Here is a 20,440-nt window from a genome sequence, read left to right as displayed (position 1 = left end):
TGCTGGAAGTACATGGGGAGATGCTTGGATCTAGGGCCCGTGTGTGTGTGTGCGGGGTGGGGGGGGGGGATTTAAAAGCACAAGGAGGAGGAGGAGGAGGAGGCGGGGATACCCACCACGGGGAGGGGGGTGCAGCAGGAGTGAGGAAAGAACGTCAGGGAAGAGTTGAAGCAAAGTCACAGCAAAGTAGGGAAGAGGTTCGGGGTGGGGGTGGGGGTACAGTGGAAAGGGAGGGAGAAGGGAGAGGGCGGCGGAGCAGGGGTGAGGGAGAGGAAGAGAGCTGTCCAGGGAAGAGCGTGGACGGTGGGACCAGGAGGCAGAGAGAGAGGGGGCTGGGAGGAAGAGAAGGAGGAGGGCGCACGGGCCTGGCCACCCCACCTCCCCACCTCCCCGTGGGAGGCAGCGGGGAGCAGGTGGCGGCTGGGAGAGAGAGAGAGAGAGAGAGAGAGAGAGAGAGAGAGAGAGAGAGAGAGAGAGAGAGAGAGAGAGAGAGAGAGAGACAGAGAGGGAGGAAGGGAGGGAGGGAGGGAGGGAGAGAGAGAGAGGGAAGAGAGAGGGAGGGAGGGAGGGCGCACGGCGCAGCGCCGAGGCCAAGTGCATTGTGTCTGGCGGCGGCGGCGGAGCCCACGGCGGGGCGCGCAGCAGCGGCCATGGAGCGGCGGGCGCTCATCACGGCGCTCAGCCTCGGCCTGAGCCTCTGCTCCCTGGGGCTGCTGGTCACGGCCATCTTCACTGACCACTGGTACGAGACCGACCCCCGGCGCCACAAGGAGAGCTGCGAGCGCAGCCGGGCTGGAGCCGCCGAGCCCCCGGATCAGAAGAACCGCCTGATGCCCCTGTCGCACCTGCCGCTGCGCGATTCCCCTCCCCTGGGGCGCCGGCTGCTGCTCCCCGGCGGCCCCGGGGGACGCACGGACCCCGAGTCCTGGCGCTCGCTCCTGGGGCTCGGAGGTGGACTGGACGCCGAGTGTGGACGGCCGCTCTTCGCCACCTACTCGGGCCTCTGGAGGAAGTGTTACTTCCTGGGCATCGACCGGGACATAGACACCCTCATCCTGAAAGGTGAGAGGCAGGTGCGCCCTGCGCGCGCGCGCGTGGAGGAGGGCGGGATGCCCGGGCATGGGCGGGCGGGTGCGGGGGGGGTGGACGGGGGTATCCCCAGGTCGCCTGCCCGCTGCCCGCTTCCATCCCCGCCTTCCTCCTCACCGGGTCCTCCCAGCTCGTCTCTCCTCCTCCTTCCTCTTATCTTGCTTACGTGGGGACTCCCTGTCCTTTCCGCCTCTTCTCCTCTCTTGCGTGTGGGCACCTGACCCTGTGACTTGGAAGGCATGGGTGGTTTTCCTTGACGCTGCCAACCCCCGCGAGAGGACCGGTCACTAAGACCCCGGTCCTCCTCACCTGGGCTCCTTCCCTCAAGTTTGTGGGGTTTTTTTTTTTTTTCCTTTGAGAAAAATCTCCTTTGAAAGGGAAGTGTATGCAAACCTCAGGAGATGGGGTCAGACAGGGCTTGCTCTTGGTTTGCGCTGATGGTGTTGGCTGGCATCTCATGGAGCCGTGCTGCTGCGGTTGTTGGTGGTGGTCGTGGGGGGCACCCCAGCCTGCAAGGCAGGTTAATGAGACACCCGTGTTCTGGAGCTTCGGCCTTTCTGATGACCCCACCCCACCCTCCTCCTGGTGTGTGTGTTGACGGGGAAGGTTCTAGGCTGAAGAGAGAAGGTGGTCAAGTCTTGGAAAGTAGAGCTGTCTATACCTGGGCATGGAGTCTCCGCGTGTCATGCTCTTGTGAGTGTGGCTCTTTGTAAGGCTGCGTGTGTATTGTCTTGACGTTTGGCACCGAGTTGGTAAAGCGTCTCTTTACTCTTGTGAAATCAAACACCTGGCGCCCATACGTGGAATCAGCTACTTTGAATCGATTTTCTTTCTTTCTTTGTATTTTTTTTTTTTTGTAATCTCATTCATGTAAAAGTATTCAACTTGACAGTCTTATTTATAGGGCTTCCTCCAACTTGTCTTAATAGAATTTTTTCCCCCCTAAAAGAAAAATAAACCTCCTTCCCTTTGGCCAGTATTCCAAAATGAAGTCCAAAGAGAGTGTATTTTAAATATTGAGTAGCAAACGAACAGATGCATGTTGGATTACAGCTTGAGATGGAATTACAAAGAAAGTAGGGAGTTAATGGTGTTGGCCTTCCCCCTCTTGTTAGCTGGCATAGCCTTCATTTCTCAAACATGTCAACTTCCTCCTTCCCGTGGCTAGCCCAGCTGGGGACTGCTACCCAAATCTGTGTATGTGGAAGGACTCCAGCAGTGTGTGTGTGTGTGTGTGTGTGTGTGTGTGTGTGTGTGTGTGTGTGTGTGTGGTGGGGGAGGGGGCGATCAGGCACAGCAGTCTTCCTTCGGGGAAATGCGCCCTTTTCTTTTCTCTCCTAACTTGCCTCCAAATCTGATTCCTCCTCGTGAACGCACTGCATAATTAATTCTGATAGTGGCACGGAGCATGAACGAACTGTAAAAGCTGGCGATGGAGGCTCAGTGATGGAATGCTCATTTAGGCAAGGCGATCTGGAAAGCCAAGCAGTGTGTATGTAGTCTGTCCTCGGAAACGACAGGGTTGCATGTTCCACTCTTGTGTGCCACTTGGGTAGAGCGTCATGCCTGTAACATCAGGGGAAGAGCCCAGCCCACAGCAGCGGAGTTCCCGTGGGATCTGCTACAGGACACTCTGGCTGGCTGGAGTGCCCAGCTCCTGGACGGTGTGCGATCAGATGATCTTGGAGCTGGAGGGACTCTACTGGAAATCAGTGAAGCTGACCCCTCACTTCTAATTCTCTTCCACCCGTTCCGACAAAGGTTGTCCAGCCCAGTAGCACATCTGGACAGAACTTGCATGCTAGTTATGTGAAAGAGATTGTCCTGGTCATGGGTGAATCTCCCTCATGAAAAAAAAAAAAAAAAGAAAGTCTCAGACTTATCCGTCACGTGTAGTGGATCCTTGGTGGAGATCACGGGGGTGGTGTAGGAAGGCAGCAGTCACGGAATCCCACAGTGACCATTGGTACCTTGTAGGGTTCTCCCCACGAGTGTCTGAAACGCCTTGGCCTCTGCTTTCATCGTCACCAGTATTCGAAAGGCCATTTTATTTATTTATTTATCATAGAGAACTTGCCGGGTCTCAAATGTATCATTGTTTTAAAAGCAATGCTGTAAAACGCCTGCACGACGACGTTCTACAGGGTTTCGTGACTCCTCTACCTGAACCTGACTGTATGACTCCCGAACCTCCGCTGCGTCATCTGGGAAATGAATGGATGGCACAAACCACATGCAATTCTGATTTTGTAAATAATCTCAGAGAGGAAAATGTCACTGACATTTACCTACCTCTAGCAGATAATTTTGGCACTCATGAAAAGTAAACAAAATTCCCTTTGCTTTGGCGTCTGACATCCTTGGCTGTTGCATGGCTTTCCTAAATGAGCCATGTTGAGCTAGAAATTGACATTGTATGTAGTTAAAACATTTGTGTAACTAGAGACCCAAGTTCTAGTTTTAATTTCCTCTCTGAATTGCCTTATGAAGTCCTTTAATAACTTAGAAATTTTACTTCTTTTTAAAAGTTGGCTCAGGGGCTGGAGAGATGGCTTAGCAGTTAAGGCGCTTGCCTGTAAAGCCAAAGGACCTCAGTTCAGTTCCCCAGTATCCACGTAAACCAGATGCATAAGGTGGCGCATGTGTCTGGAATTTGTTTACAGTGGCTGGAAGCCCTGGTGTACCCATTCTCTCTCTTTCTCTCTCACTCTGCCTCTTTCCCTCTCTTAAATAAATAAATAAAAATAAAAAATATTTTTTAAAGTTTGCTCAGAAGGGAGGGTGGACAGGGGTCAAAGAAAAGGAGGGCAAAGAATATTCTGGCATGGTTAGTGAGCTTTTGAGAGGAAAACAGGTCAAACCTTTGGACCCAGAAGGCCAAGCCAAGAAGTAGGTGAAAGTTACAGAGAAGGCAACATGGAAAACATTTTTGACATTCTCACAATCACAATTATTTGTATTTCCTATTCCTGGGAGCATGACAAATATTTCTGATAGATGTATGAGATAGAAGTATACAATATGGGCAATAACAAATCAGTTCAGAAATGATATGTATAAATGCATTTATTTATTTATTAGAGAGAGAGAGAGAGAGAGAGAGAGAGAGAGAGAGAGAGAATGAATGGGTGCACCAGGGCCTTCTGTCTCTGCAAATAAACTCCAGATGCATGTGCCATCTTGTGCATCTGGCTCACATGGGTCCTGGGAAATTGAACCTGGGTCCTTTGGCTTTGCAGGCAAGTGTCTTTACCACTAAGCCATCTTTCCATCCTGTATAAACTCTTCAATCTACTTAAGAGAAGTCATACGTGCCAGTAAAACATTTATCAGTGGCACAGACATTCTGAGAAGCCATCAAGTTCTGATTTTTTGCTCTCTGTATGATATCCATTCATGTGTATCTAGATCACAATGTATTGTTGTTTTGTTTTTTGAGGTAGGGTCTTGCTCTTGCCCTTTGAGGTAGGGTCTCACTCTAGCCCAGGCTGACCTGGAATTAACTATGTAGTCTCTGGATGGTCTTGAACTCATGGCGATCCTCCTACCTTTGCCTCCCGATTGCTGGGATTAAAGGTGTGCGCCACCACGCCCCCCGCTTTTACTTCCATTCTTGCTGAAGGTATTTGGAGGGCCAATTTAGACCCTTCTAAACTGTGATCTCACAGGGCATGGTGGTGCACGCCTTTAATCCCAGCACTTGGGAGGCAGAGGTAGGAGGATTGCCATGAGTTTGAGGCCACCCTGAGACTACATACTGAATTCCACCTGAACTAGAGTGAGACTCTACCTAGGAGCAAAAAAAAAAAAAAAGAATGGAAGTAAAATGTTCTGTTCATTTGTTTATTTTAGACAGGGTCTCATGGATTCTAGGCTGGCCTCAGATTTACTGTGCAGCTGAGGATGACCTTGAACTTCTGATCCTCCTGCTTCTTCCTCCTCAGTGTTGGGGATTACAGGTGTGTGCCCCACATCCAGTTTACGTAGTGCAGGGGATGACACCCAGGGCTTTGGGAATGCTAGGTATCAACCATCTGAGGCACGTCCCCAGCCTGAAGTAAAGTTACTAACAGACTGACAGACTGTTTAGGGACTGAAACTGGAACCCAGTTGCTTTCTTAGGCCGACTAAGGTCTAACCACCAGCAGTTTGAATGCAGTTTTTTGGTTTTCTTTCAACATCAAGTCCTGTACTGTCTTGCTCCCTAGGTATATTAGGTAGCTTGAGAAAATGCCTAGAAAAACAACTCAAGGGAGGGAAATTCATCTTGGCTGATTGGTTACAGTGGTTAGCTAGTTCCACTTAAGGTCTGTTACAAGACAGAAACATCATCGTGGAAGGAAGTATTGGAGGAAATCTACTCACATCACGATGGCCAGAAAGCAGAGAATCAGAGATGACGGGGAAGCGGGGGATACATACCGTTTTCAAGGCACGGCCATGCACGAGCGCACCCTCACTGACCTACTTCTCCCAACGAGGTCCTGCCTCCTGGTTTGCACCACCTCCAAATAGTGCTATCAGATTATGAATCCATCAGTGCATGAATCCATTGGTCAGGTCTTTTCAAAGCCTCACCTCTGAGCGTTGAACAGGACTGGGTACATGAACTCAGAAGGAGGGCAGGCATTTTCATTCAAACCAGCTCTTGTCAAATGCTTTAGAGAAATTTGGTTCATGCTGTAATTTACTTTCCATTTCAATTAAAAAAAAAAAAAGCCAACCAAGGGCCTGTTATATACAAAGTGATTACTAAGAAGACTTTTGGCTACATGTCAGGACTTTTTAGGTTGATCTTTCACATATGTCTTTCTTGCAGCCCGGGCTAACAGGGTTGCTTTCCTGGTCAGAGGCCCAGCTCTAGGAACATGCAAATGTAGCCATCTTCCACCCCAGCACAGAAGGTGTGGCCTAGTTGAGAGAACTAAGTGACAATTTGAAGAGATTGGACTTAAAGCTTAGTCCCCGCCCCCCCCCCCCCATCATGCTGGCTGGGAACGCAACAGGTTTGCAAGGTGCCTTTACGTGTAAAAGCCACAGGGTTCAGCATGGTTTATACGAGGGTCCCAGAAAATGAAAGGTAAGCAAAAGATAGGTTCTTCATTTAGTCACCAGCCTTTTATTTACTTAACACGTCGGTGTCAGAGTACCAGATACTGTCCAAGTGTAGAAGATACACCTAGAGCGAATGAAATGGATCACAGTCTCTGTTTTCTTAAGTGCATTTCAAGTAGTGGAGTTTGTTTTTCTAATGGATTCCAGAGTGACCATTCCTAGTGGCTTATGGAAGATTACCTGGCTAGAAAGGAGAGCACTTCGGGAAGGCTGAGGGCGCTGGGGAGGAAATGAAAGAAAATGAGTGCCCTGCGATGGTGTGTCTCGCTCTTTGGGGACTGCCAACCACTGTGTACCAAGTGCAACAGCAGGTCCTCTGGGTGGACCATGAGACAGGAGGGGAGATGTAGGGAGAGTCCCTTGGAGACATTACATGGTGCTCCTTTTAGTTACTGTAAGCACTGACTATGTTGGTGAGACTCTGTAAATACATTCTGTATAAACTTGGAGAAATCATTTTTTTTAAAGATATATAGTTAATTTATTTATTTGATAGATAGTGAGAAAGAGAGAGAGGAGAGAGAGACAATAGGTACTCCCTTCCAGCCACTGCAAACAAACTCCGGATGCATGTGCCATTTTGTGCATCTGGCTTTACGTGGGTATGGGGGAATTGAACCTCCTTAGGCTTTGCAGGCAAGCACCTTAATTGGTGAGCAATCTCTCCAGCCCTGAAATCAGTTTTGAATGGGAATCAGAATCATTGAAATGATATTGGGAATCCGAATCATTCTGCTCATTTTAATTTTAAAACTTTTTAAAAGAATTATGCATCTGGCTTTATGTGGGTACTAGGCAATTGAACCAGGGTCCTTAGGCTTTATAGGCAAGTACCTTAACTGCTGATCCATCTCTCCAGCTCTTAGAAACTTTTTAAATTAAAATTTTAGCCACTAAAGACATTTCTTTTCAGATACATGTATTTAACACATGGAAATCAAACTCTAATATTTATGTACTGCCAGCAATAAATAAGAGGAACATTAATGTAGTACTTTGTTTTCATGATATTAAAAATTATAGGATTTCAGAAAAGTGGCAGTATTCTATAATGCAGTGTTAACTGGTATAAATCATTAAGGATTGAATTCTTAAGATCTGAAATAGAACTATGTCCTTGTGGTTTTAGAAACAGTTTGCCTCTAATGAGATAAACAGAGATGTCAAAGACAGTGGGACATAAATACTTTGTCATGTTGCTCTCTGTGTGAAGAGGAGAGTGAGAGCTTTTGGTAGGAATTCATTGGGTCTGCTCTGCACTGTGCTAATGATTTATCTGCTTCCCCTGTTGCTTATTCTCCACAAAATTAATAGTCTGTACAGGACCCACCAAGTTCTACCTGACACAGAAATAGATTGATGATTCTCTTCAGCTCATTTCTAGACCAAAGTATCATTGGTGTGGGAATAATTATCTCCCAAGAGCAGATCTATCTAGGGAAGCTGAGAGGCCAGCATTCTTTTTCTTTCTTGACCCAAATGTCCACCAATTGTTTTCAGTTTCAGACCTTGTCTCTGGGCCAGGGGCACTACTGGTGAGGGGAGTCCTCAGTTTGGGCTGTGCCGGGGGAAGTGAGTAATATTTCCTTTATGCGGGGCGTGGTGGCGCACGCCTTTAATCCCAGCACTCAGGAGGCAGAGGTAGGGGGATCGCCATGAGTTCGAGGCCACCCTAAGACTACATAGTGAATTCCAAGTCAGCCTGGGCTAGAGTGAGACCCTACCTCAAAAAACAACAAAACAAAACAAAGATTTCCTTTACTTCTCAAGACAATTGGTGTCTATAATTTTTTTTAATTAATTAATTATTTATTTATTTGAGAACGACAGACACAGAGAGAAAGACAGATAGAGGGAGAGAGAGAGAATGGGCGCGCCAGGGCTTCCAGCCACTGCAAACGAACTCCAGACACGTGCGCCCCCTTGTGCATCTGGCTAACGTGGGACCTGGGGAACTGAGCCTCGAACTGGGGTCCTTAAGCTTCACAGGCAAGCGCTTAACCGCTAAGCCATCTCTCCAGCCCGTCTATAATATTTTTTGAGTGTGCACTCATCTCATGCTCACATACATATAATTTATATTCATTTTAAAATTACATGCATGGAGCTGGAGAGATGGCTCAATGGTTAAAGAAGCTTGCTTGTAAAGCCTGAAGGGCCTAGGTTCGATTCCCCAGTACCCATGTAAAGCTAGGTGCACAAAGTGGCCCATGCATCATGTGATTGTTTGGCCTGGCACGCCCATTCTACGCCTCTCTCTCTCTCTATCTCTCCTGGCAAATAATGAATAAATATTAGAGGGAAAAATTACTTGCATGGATAGTATTAGTATATGCATCCTATAACATGGAGAAAAGCACATTTTGGGGCTGTCGAGGTTGCTCAGTTGTTTAAGTGCTTGCCTGGTAAGCATAAGGATCTGAGTTTGATTCCTGGTACTCACGTGCAGCGCTAGTCCTGATGTGAGGAACCTTTCATCCCTGAGCTGGGGACATGGAGATAGGCTGAGGCCTGAGGCTTGTTGGTCAGCCGGTCTAGCAGATTGGTGAGGCTGCAGGCCAAAGGGAGACCCTGTCTCACAGGAGGTAGAGGTGCTCCTGGAAGTGTCACCCAAGATTGTCTGTCCTCTGGCCTATACTGGGACACACACACACATACAACACACACTCATACACAGTGTTTTGTGGGGTTTTTTTGTTGGTTGTTTTTTCTTTTTTCCTGTTTTTCTTTTTTTAAAAAATTTCTTATTTATTTATTTGAGAGCAACAGACACAGAGAGAAAGACAGGTAGAGGGAGAGAGAGAGAATGGGCGCGCCAGGGCTTCCAGCTTCTGCAAACGAACTCCAGACGCGTGCGCCCCCTTGTGCATCTGGCTAACGTGGGACCTGGGGAACCGAGCCTCGAACCGGGGTCCTTAGGCTTCACAGGCAAGCGCTTAACCGCTAAGCCATCTCTCCAGCCCATGTTTTTTCTTTCTTTTTTTTTTTTTTTGTTTATTTTCATTTATTTATTGGAGAGTGACAGAGAGAGGGAAAGAGAGAGAGAGAAAGAATGGGCGTGCCAGGGCCTCCAGCCACCGCAAATGACTCCAGACACGTGCGTCCCCCCCTTGTGCATCTGGCTAACGTAGGTCCCGGGAAATTGAGCCTTTAACCGGGGTCCTTAGGCTTCTCAGGCAAGCGCCTAACCGCTAAGCCATCTCTCCAGCGCTGTTTTTTTTTTTACAAAGCAAATTTTGAGGGAGTAGGGAACAAAAAGGTATAGCTGGAAGTTGGACTATTTATATCCAACATTCGACAGACTCAGCAGCGCACCCCCATGCTCCCCTCCCCCCCCCCACTTTAAAGCCTGTTTCTCTCAGTGCTGTAGCAGAGCTTCCTATCTCCTCTGGGCAAAGGAAGGGGATTTCTTTGGTGCTTGAGATTTATGGCAGGACTCCCCAAGCTCTGTTCTCTCGTGCATTTATCTTACACAGGGGAGAAAAGACGATGCATTTTATTTCTACATCAATTCCGACATCAGGCGCGGTACTAAATGAGCCCTTTTGACTAAACAACTGCTACCTACGACACAACCCTTAATGACTGGATTTGCACTTTCGTCTTGTCCCACAGAGTGTTGAGGCTGAGCATACCCGAGTGTGATATTCTGTTTCAACACATTCTCTTTCTGACACTCACGAAGGTTATCTGGAACCAAAATTCAATTCTTGGCACTAAGTCATCAGAAGAAGCGACTGGCTTTTCATTCTTGCCATTTGCACACAGGAAGTATCTTTTTAAAGTTAATTTATAAACACAAAAACGGATGGCACTTTAAGTGGTTTGCCATCAGAATGTCCAGAATCGCTGACATTTTCATTCCCCGTGTTCTGTGGATAACATTTAGCAGTGGCCTCCGGGGGAAAAACAGAAGAGTTTTTGCTATGTCACGGAAAGTTCACATCCAATTATACCTGAGTCGTGGTGATTTTTTTTTTCCGCCTTAGCTTCTGATTTTTCTTCTTCAAAGCTCAAGAAGAGCCCTCAAACTCCATCAGGAAGACTGCTTCTAATTGTAAGTGTTCTTGATTGCTGTACAAGACAAGTTTTTTGCTGGGGAATCATCTGGAGTCACAGACGTTCCCTGCATCACTGCTGAGTGAGAGATCCAGAGGAGTGGGACATGGTGATGGGATTTGGGCCGGTTTGGGCTTTTCCCACCAATAACCCAAGAAGGGACTCTTTCATTGCCATGTGTAGCTGCTGAGCTCTATACGTCACACGATCAGATTGTAACCACGGATCGTTACTACTGAAGCCTCTGCCAACTGAACCATGCCCCGAGCTTGGCTGTGCCTGCTTTCCCTCTAATCACCTTCCGTGTGCCCACCTTATCTCTCAGGGGCAGTTCCACTGTCTTTCTACGGATCTCACTGGTGTGAGCATCGGTGGTCTGTTTTCTTGTACAATTTGCTGGTTCAGAGAACAAAAGTAATCAGATTGGGTCTGATCATCCTCCCCACATCACATCCCCTTCCAATGGCAACTGACGGGATGAGAGAAAAAAAGTTGAAAACCAACCAACCAGAGCTTGGCAGATAATATGAGTAGCCAGTATGTCTCCTGTGAAGCAAAAACGCTCGCTCATTGTTTTGGTAATGCAGATAAGATCATTTCTAACTACATGGGACTGATGTTGCTTTTATATTATCTTCCAGTTATTATTATTCTTGTTTTTAAACATCAAGGATTGATAGTGTCTAAATCTGTGCATAGCTGGTTATAAAGATATTTTAAAGTCAAAATAAAAAGCCTAAACAGAAAAATGGACTTTATCTTCCAAACCTGGAAAAATTTATCACAGCTTAGTAGCTGTTGCTCTCTCATAGTGTTTCCCTGTGGTTAGAAGGGATGGCGGTGATTAATCTGCTTTAAAAAAAAAATTGTATTTATTTGACAGAGAAAGAGGGAGAGAGAGAGAGAATGGGTGCTCCAGGACCTCCAGCCGCTGCAAATGAACTCCAGGCATGTGCACCCCCTTGTCCATCTGGCTAACGAGAGTCCTGGGGAATCGAACCTGGGTCCTTTGTCTTTGTAGGCAAATGCGTTAACCACTAAGCCATCACTCCAGCCCAATTAATCTGTTTTGTTGCAAGTTTTAACTAAAAGGATGTAACTGAACTTCTCCAAGCAGGAGAGAGGGCTTGGGTGCTGGTGAGGCCGGAAGCTGTTGTTTGCTGCAGGGTCCATCTTTTCTGTAACTCAGCCAGATAGGGTGACTGCAGACCAAACAACCATGTCATGAGGACACCCATCAGGGAACGCATTAGCAAGCGACAAAAGGGAACAATGGAAATCATACTTTGCTTTCCATTTGCTTGAATTCCCATGGAGACGCCAAATTATTTTCTAGAACTCGCTGGATGTCCTCCCCACCCACCACGGGGGGGCTCAAACTTTTGAATATTTTGCTCATCATCGAAAAAAATCAGTCATCGTTTCCCCTTTGAGTGGAAAGAATCTGTGTTTCCTTTTGCTTTCTCCAAGTCAGCTGATGCCATGCAGGTAGAAAACAATCTTCAAATGGCTGGAAGTGGGAAACTGTGTACGTGGAGATGATTCCAGAAGGTCTGTTTCTTTACCTCAGGTCATGAATCAGTAGTGACGCTTGCATCCGCCCGAGATGAGGCTGACTCTCAGACAGGCTCTGTCCTCATCAATCATAGAGCAAGGGGCGAGCAGTCAGTGTGGGAGGCTTTATTTGGTCAGGACCTCATTTGTCTACATGATAATATATTTTTATTTGGCGTGGGAGATGTGAACATTTCCTTCACTCCACAGTCAATGAATGTTACTGTTTGAATTTCTGTTTTCAAGTTTTTTTGAGACAAGCCCAACAGACTGGCTTTTTTTTTTTTTTTTTTTAAATAAGAGAGAGAGAAGCCACTGTGGTGGCACACACCTCTAATCCCAGCACTGGGAAGACCGAGGTAAGAGAATTGCTGTGAGTTCGAGGCCACCCTGAGACTCCAAAGCGAATTCCAGGTCAGCCTGGACTAGAGTGAGACTCTATCTCGAAAACCAAAAGAAAAATAAATAAATAAATAAAAAGAGAGACAGAGAGAGAATTGGCAAGCCAGGGCCTCCAGCCCCTGCAATTGAACTGCAGACATGTGTGTCCCCCGTGTGCACATGCGACCTCACGTACTTGCATCACTGTGTGTCTGGCTTACATGGGACCTGGGGAGTCGAACATGAGTCCTGAGGCTTTTCAGGGAACCACCTTAATTGCTAAGCCATCTCTCCAGCTCAGAATTTTTCTTTTAAATAAGAGACTTGGGTCTGGGGAGATTGTTCAGGGGGAAAGTGCTTGTCTTGTAAGCATGAAGACCAGAGCCCATGGAAAACGCTGGTACAGATAGTGTATGCTGTAATCTCAGGGCTGGAAAAGCAGAGACAAGAGGATGTCTGAGTCTCTTTGGCCAACCGGTCTAGACTAACTGGTAAGTTCTGTGCATACACACACATATGGGCCCACACAGATATGAACACATATGCACACATGCAGGAATCACTTGGTAGTCTCAGGGTGGCCTTGAACTCACAGTGATCCTCCTACCTCTGCCTCCCTAGTGTTGGGATTAAAGGTGTGCTCCACCACGCCCGGCTTGTCAGAATTTTAAGTATGAGAATCCTCTCAAATATTACTCAACACAGTTATCTCGGAGAAGCAACAAGATTGACCACTTGTCTTGTGATTGAAAAATCATGAAAGAAATTGTCTGAACAATTCCTTCAGGGGGTCAGAAAACGTACTGGCCAATTGGAATCATGTAGTTTCTCATTTGTTTCTGTGACTTAATCCTGGGCACCTAGAATGTTGTAGACAAGCTTTGCCTAGTGTTCAAACAATGGGAAATGTTGGCTAAAGGAAGCTGAAACTGACAAGTGTTAGGAAAATAAAGAGAATGGGTGAATGAAAGGGTGACAGATTGCTAACATGAATGGCTCTGAACAATATATTTTTTTTCTGCAAGTATTTGAAACATAAGGCACGGGGTTACCATTTCCAACTCAGCAGTAGCAGGTACAATCCACCGATGTCTGCTGAGGAAGCATCAAAGTTGTGTTGTGTTTCGGTCCTTCCCCCTATACCCCAGTTCTCTTTTCTTTCTGAAAGAGGCTCAGATTGGTAAGGGGGCAAGTGGGAAACTACAGGCAGGATCAAAGATTCATGCAGCTGAAAGGAACCGGCAAGTCGTGATGCCCACCTGATTTTTACACTCCAGTAATGAGTGATTTGCACTTGCTGCAAACTCCTGTCAATTACACGCAGTTTCTCTAACTGCCTCCTTTTTTTTTTTTCCCCTCTGAAAGCTTGTTATGAGAGCGCCCGTGAGCCAGGGGGGATGTTTTATCAGCCTAATCTCAAATTGGTTTTAATATAAGGAGAATGGACCTTGTGGGAGAAGGTCCTTAGATTTTATATAGAAGTGGGGTCGGGGCTTAATCTCAATGTGTTTTCTGGGGGTGGCGATTGCCGGGGTACAACGATGCATGGCATAACATGGGCGCTTCTGTCCCTCAAAGCCTCCCCCGGGTACCGCCGCTGATTTAGAAAATTGGCAGCTGTATAAATAACTCATTTCCTGTCGGTGTTCTGAACAGGTCCCCAAACACCTGATTTGGGAGAGTTCAGAAGAAAATGACAGGGGAAACCATAGAAAGGGCACTGCTGTGTATGTCCTCCAAATGTGACGACAGTCATTGAAATAAATGTGTCCGAGAGGCATTAAATAGAGCAGTCCCTTATTCTCCTAGGCACACATACAGATGACTGTGTGGTCATGTTTTGATTTTGTCATGGGGGAAATTGAGTACTTTTTACTAATAGGTCCCAGATTTTCATGTTGATAATTTGTGGCCAGGGTGCTCTTGAGAGTGTGTGTTTATTTCTAAACCATCACACAATTCTTATTTTAGCACACTTCCAGTCCTATTCATAGGTTAAAATGCAGAGCCATTTTTTTCCTTTTTTTTTTTTTTTGCTCCCAATCGATTATTTCCCCATATATGTAGTTTTCTAGAGTCGTTTTTATTTCTAAAAGGCTCAGCTGCCGCAGTATTTCTGGTGAGGTCTGACATACTATAAATTGGGTAGTGGGTATAGTATTTTTATGAGAGAGAGAAAGTGAGAGAGTGAGAGCGAGAGAGAGAGAGAGAGAAAATTGGCACGCCAGAGCCTCCAGCCACTGCTGCTGTGCGCCACCTTGCGTGCTGTGTGCCACCTTGTGGTTCTGGGGACTTGGATCTGGATCCTTAGGCTTCACAGGCAAGTGCCTTAACCACTAAGCCATCTCTCCAGCCCATAATTTCTTTTTAAAGTAAATGACTAAACCGCTTGATAAACATGTATGCACTCCTATGGGCAAGTTCGTTAAGATTCTTTTAGTGTCAAGTAACAGACTATCCCAATGAACATAGCTTAACCCACAAAGGAAACTCATCGGCTTGCATAATACAGCGTCTGGAGGATCCAACGCACAGGCTAGTTAGCTCCAGAGACTGGGTGCTGTAAGGATTTAGCCCTGAGCCTTGCCCCTTCCTAGTCACAATAGTTCTAAGTCACTTCCCCATCCGATGACAGTTCAGGAGCCAGGTGATAGGAGAGACCAGTATCTCATGTTTGGGGCCCTGTTAACACTACACGTAATTCCTCCCAAGTGTTCAGCAGACCTTGCACAAGTCTCATTGGTCGGAATGATGTCACATGGCCATTCCTTAAACATTCCCCAGGCAAGTGGAATGGACTTACTCTAATTCCCTGATCCTTCAAGCTTAGGTAAGGCTCTAGGCCTGGAGAGCTGCCAATCTTCCCTAGAAGCTCTTGGCTATCTGGCCTCTGTACAAAAATCTAGCTGCTCCTAGTTACGGAAAAGGAGGTACTGTGGACCTAACCGTGGAGGCTGACCTAGCAAGGACACTGAAATGGCAGTCACATCCCACCCATGGCCATTCCGCTATAGAGCATCCATATCTCCTGCTGGTTCTTGTAGCTTTACCACTTCTTTACATCCCACTCCCTGGGAGCGGAGGAATGCTCTGACGGCCCTATGTATTTCTTTCTGAAACAGCATTTTTTGTCTCCTTAATCTCTAGTGACTCACGGACAGCACAGTTCTCCCCCCACTTTGTTTAACATGCAGTATAAAATATTCAGAGTTGTACATTTTAGTGAATATCTATGGGATCTAAGATCAGAGAGTACAGGTATTAAAATTTAGCATATATATTAGATTGGTTAAGTCAGTGTTAAAACACTTTCCGGACAGGTAGCTTCTGCCCCTCTTGGCCTGTCCCCTATCCGTGGAAGTCCACTGTGGTCCAGAGAAGACACCGTGGAGACCATTTGGAACATGCCTGGCCCCACTGAGATCTCAAGCCAGTGCCATTAATAAGATCTGTTCAAGCTATGCAAGGACTAATTTTTAAAAGATATTTTCATTTATTTATCTGAGAGACATAGGGGCAGAGAGAGAGAGAGAGAGAAAGAGAGAATAGGTGCATCAAAGCCTTTAGCCACTGCAAACAAATGCCAGATGCATGTGCCACCTTGTGCATCAGGCTTTACATGGGAACTGGGGAGTGGAACCTGCGTTCTATAGAGGAAAACAACGTGATGAGTGTATTTCATTCCCATCAATGTCTATCAACCGCTTGCAAGTAACCACCACACCAATTTCCAAAAACATCTCTAATAAATGTGAGAAGAAAAAAATAACAACAATAAAAAGAACTTTCTAATGTTTTATTTTTATTTATTTATTTGACAGAGAAAGAGGGAGAGGGAGGAAGGGAGAATGGGTGCACCAGGGCCTCCAGCCACTGCAGACGAACTCCAGATGTGTGCGCTCCCTTGCGCGTCTGGCTAACGTGGGTCCTGGGGAATCGAACCTGGGCCCTTTGGCTTTGTAGGCAAATGCCTTAACCACTAAGCCATCCCTCCAGCCCTCACAGGAGCCCTTTTTGCTACTGCCTGCGTCCATGTGTATTGATAGAGTTACGTTGTTCAAACTTTGAGAAACTAAACCAGTTCTGATGCAAAGAAATGTCTCCTGCCTTTACAATGACCCATCTAGAAGGGCAGCTGAGGAGGCGGCTGCTTAGCCAAGCATGTTTGTGTGTCTGAAGGGAGGAAGGCTGTATGAAAGAGTCATATCCCAGGAGAACCTACGTCAAACCACTCCAGCGGGCCAAGTGTATCCTGCTGGAATTGCCCTTCTCTGACATACCTCTTCAGGAGTGCCGAGAGGTCTGTTTTTTTTTTTTTTTTAAAAGCTTATTATCTGCTCAGAGCAGGAATTACGAAGCAAGAAAGCTGGAGCCGCTGCAGATGGATCTGAGCTAGCGGGATTTTTGAGTTACAGAAGTCTTAGAAGATGCTGGAAAGCCACAAGGTGTGTGGGTGGACACATATTTGGACCACCAGATTGCATGCCAACTTGTGGGAGAGAGAGTGAGTGAGTTAGAGGAAAGGATTCTGGGGGTGGGGTGGGGTGAGGGGGAAGGACACGGGAAGGCCAGGAGATCTTTGCTGAAGCAGTTCCAGAGACTCTTCATTTCTTGAAATATCCATTAGGTACACTGAGCTCTCTGAAATGCAGTCTCATTTATGCCTTTCCTTTGACTAATAGACCCTGGTGTATTCCTTAATAAGTTAAATATAATGTTACCTAATCATCCAGCATTTCTACTCATAGACACATACCCAAATGAACTGAAAACAGAGACTCGGGGCTGGGGCGATGGCTCAGTTTGTAAAGCAACTGCTGTGCACACATGAGGACCCGGGTTTGGGAGCCAGCACCCCTGTGCTGGTGCCCATCTGTAATCCTAGCAACAAGGACGCCAGACACTGGAGGGTCCCCGAGGCAAGCTGGCTTGCTGGCTAGACTCTCAGAATCAACCAGCTCCGCTTTCGCTGAGACCTAGTCTCAGTAACGAGGCTGAGAGCAATGGACGCGGTACCTGAACTTGATCTCCGGCCTCCCCATGCACACACAGCCTCACACACATGACCCGCACATATATGAACATGCACACACAGATGCACGCACACATACCGCTCACATGCACATACGCACCTGCACATATATGAATATGCACATGCATATGCATGCACACATACTGCTTACATATATACATGCAAAGAAAAACAGAAACAGAAACAGGGCTGGAGAGATGGCTTAGCAATCAAGCCGCTTGCCTGTGAAGCCTACGGACCCAGGTTTGATTCCCCAGGACCCATGTCAGCCAGATGCACAAGCTGGCGCATGCGTCTGGAGTTCGTTCACAGTGGCTGGAGGCCCTGGTGCGCCCTTCCTCTATATGTGACTTTCTCTCTGTCTCTAATAAAATAAAATAAACAGAAATAAAACACTCGGAAATTTTTTTTTCTGTTTTCCTATTCATAACAACACTCTTCAAAATAGCCAAAAGGTGGAAATATCCCATAAGTCCATCACCTGATAGATGCATAAAGTGTGGTATGTCCATACAGTCAGTCATTCAACATGATAACCATGTAAACATCATGTTAAGACCAATACACAACGTCATGTATTGTATGATTAAATTTATACAAAAGGTCCACAGAACACAGACCCATAGAGACAGACAAGAGGGAGGGAGAGGGCTGGAGAGATGGCTTAGCGGTTAAGCGCTTGCCTGTGAAGCCTAAGGACCCCGGTTCGAGGCTCGGTTCCCCAAGTCCCACGTTAGCCAGATGCACAAGGGGGCGCACGTGTCTGGAGTTCGTTTGCAGAGGCTGGAAGCCCTGGCGTGCCCATTCTCTCTCTCTCCCTCTATCTGTCTTTCTCTCTGTGTCTCTCGCTCTCAAATAAATAAATAAAAAATTTAAAAAAAAAAGAGGGAGGGAGAGTGGGGAGCTGTTGCTTCACGGGTATGACATTTTCTTCTGGGTTTGTGAAAATGTGCTGGAAATAGAGGGAGACTGCACAGGACACTGTCACTAAATCGCACACTTTAAAATGGTAAATGACAACAAAAATCCTCAAACTGGTGCTTTCCACTGTGCACAGCCACAAGTCTGAAGAAAAAAACCAAACAAACAGCTTTCACCGGGTTGGAGGGATGGCTTAGTGATTATGGCACCCACCTGCAAAGCCAAAGCACCCAGGTTCGATTCCCCAGGACTCATGTAAGCCAGATGCACAAGGGGGCGCACGCGTCTGGAGCTCGTTTGCAGTGGCTGGAGGCCCTGGGTGCACCCATTCTCTCTCTCTTTCTCTTTCCTATGTAAATAAACAAACGAATAAATAAACAAAGCTTCGACCTTGAGGTTCCATTTCCCTCTCTGGTTGCCCAGCTGACAGCTCCCCCCTGAAGTCACGGTCCAGGCCACCTGGGACCGCTTGCCATCCCCTTGGGACATGAGTGCCTGTCACCTTTCAGTTTCGTTGTATGGCCCGTTTCTTCTGCCTGACATCCCACCGCGTCCCTTCCATCTACATGGTGTCCATTTTTCCTTGGACACTTAGGGCCAGTCTTTTTTCTTTTCTTGACTCCGTGCCTAGCATTTTTCTTATTTTTGGCAGAATTAATTGCTTTACAATAGTCCACTCTTAACTACGCTTCTGCTTCCCATGTTCAATCGTGGTCCAGCAATATTAAATGTGATGAAACCTTGTACCTTCCTGCTTCACAATACCACTCCCTTGATCTGTGTCACAGAATGATATATGCTTCCTCCCACCTAGACACCCAGTAGCCTCCTCATCATTGTAGCCACCCATCATGGTAGCTTGGTCATGCTTGTGTGCGAAGCTTACTTAACAAAGACCTCAAAGTGCAAAAGTCGCCATGCTAGTAACTTTATTACTGTATATAAATACATGTTTTTCTTTCTTCTAATTTCTTATATTTATTTATTTGCAAGCAGAGAAAGAGAGAGAGAGAAATACAGAGAAGAGAGACAGACAGAGAAAATGGCATGCCAGGGCCTCTCACCACTGCAAATGAACTTCAGAAGCAGGCTTCCCTTTGTGCATCTGGCGTACGTGGGTACTGGGGAATTGAACCTGAGTCCTTAGGCTTTGCAGGCAAGTACCTTAACTGGTAAGCCATCTCTCCAGCCCACTGTGTGTGTGTGTGTGTGTGTGTGTGTGTGTGTGTGTGTGTGTGTATTTAACTTATTTATTTATTTTAGTAGAGAAAGAGGCAGAGAGAGAGAGAGAGAAAATGGGTGCTCTAGGACCTCTAGCCACTGCAAATGAACTCCAGACACATGCGCCACTTTGTGCATCTGGCTTATGTAGGTCCTGGGGAATTGAACCTAGGTCCTTAGGCTTCGCAGGTAAGCACCTTAACCACTAAGCCATCTCTCCAGCCCCTTTATTACAGTATATTATTGTACATTTGTTTTATTGCTGTTGTTAAACTCTTACCATTTCTAAGGCATAAAATAAACTTTATCATTGTTAGGTACGTGTGGGGAAAAAAAGCCTAGGTAATGCTATTAACCCCAGTTTCAGGCATCCATTGGAAGCTTGGAGCATGTCCCCCTTGAATAAAGGGGATAAAAGCAATATATATATTGCACACCCACACACAAGCTCAAGGGTGATTTCTACATTGCACTGTAATTTATTTGCTTGTCTGTTTTTCTTTGTTTCTTAAGACTGGGAAGAAATGTCATCTAGCTCAGTATCTGCATCTGTAGATCTTTCTGGTGAATGGCTGCTGAGGAAAAAAAATAAATTGTGTTGGGTTGATTCAAATCAGTCCTAGCTGACCCATTGTCTTCTCACCCACTCCAGAGTTTTCGTTCAATTCAAGAGCAAGGAGAAGGGGAGAATCTGCAACACTAAAGGCACTAATAATTAATTACACTAAGACACTAATCGTTAATTAGAGTAAGACACTAATAATTAAAAGACAAAGCACTTGGCATTTAGCATGCAGTAATAGCAGCGGGCACCAAAAGCTCAAACCACCAAAAGGGCAAAAAAGCCAGCATCCATGGCATTCTTTTATTTTTCAAAGAATTCAAAATATCAGTGTAGAACGGATGGAGACCTTCCTAACAGGAGTTTTCCTCATAAAATACTCTCAATCCTTAACCGCAGGACTCAAGGGCGATTTGGGCTTTCTTATCTGGCCGCTTCTCTCCATAGGAAACCCCTCTCTCCAGGAACCGGTTGGTCTTTTGTTCAGTCGCTGTGCCCGGTGGGGT

The 20,440-nt window shown here is 46.4% G+C and overlaps 1 protein-coding gene across 1 annotated transcript in view; it reads left to right on the top strand.

Annotated features, from left to right (window-relative positions):
* Positions 1-644: 644 nt before the first annotated feature.
* Positions 645-20,440, top strand: part of Tmem178a (transmembrane protein 178A) — a 66,267-nt gene continuing 46,471 nt past the window's right edge. The window contains exon 1 of the mRNA XM_004660112.3: positions 645-1,062. Coding sequence (XP_004660169.1) covers positions 651-1,062 — 412 coding nt within the window. The 5' untranslated portion in view covers positions 645-650. The remainder of the gene's footprint in view (positions 1,063-20,440) is intronic.

This window comes from Jaculus jaculus, chromosome 18 (genome assembly GCF_020740685.1).
Source record: "Jaculus jaculus isolate mJacJac1 chromosome 18, mJacJac1.mat.Y.cur, whole genome shotgun sequence".
Lineage (NCBI taxonomy): Eukaryota > Metazoa > Chordata > Mammalia > Rodentia > Dipodidae > Jaculus > Jaculus jaculus.
This window is presented reverse-complemented; position numbering and strand designations above follow the sequence as displayed.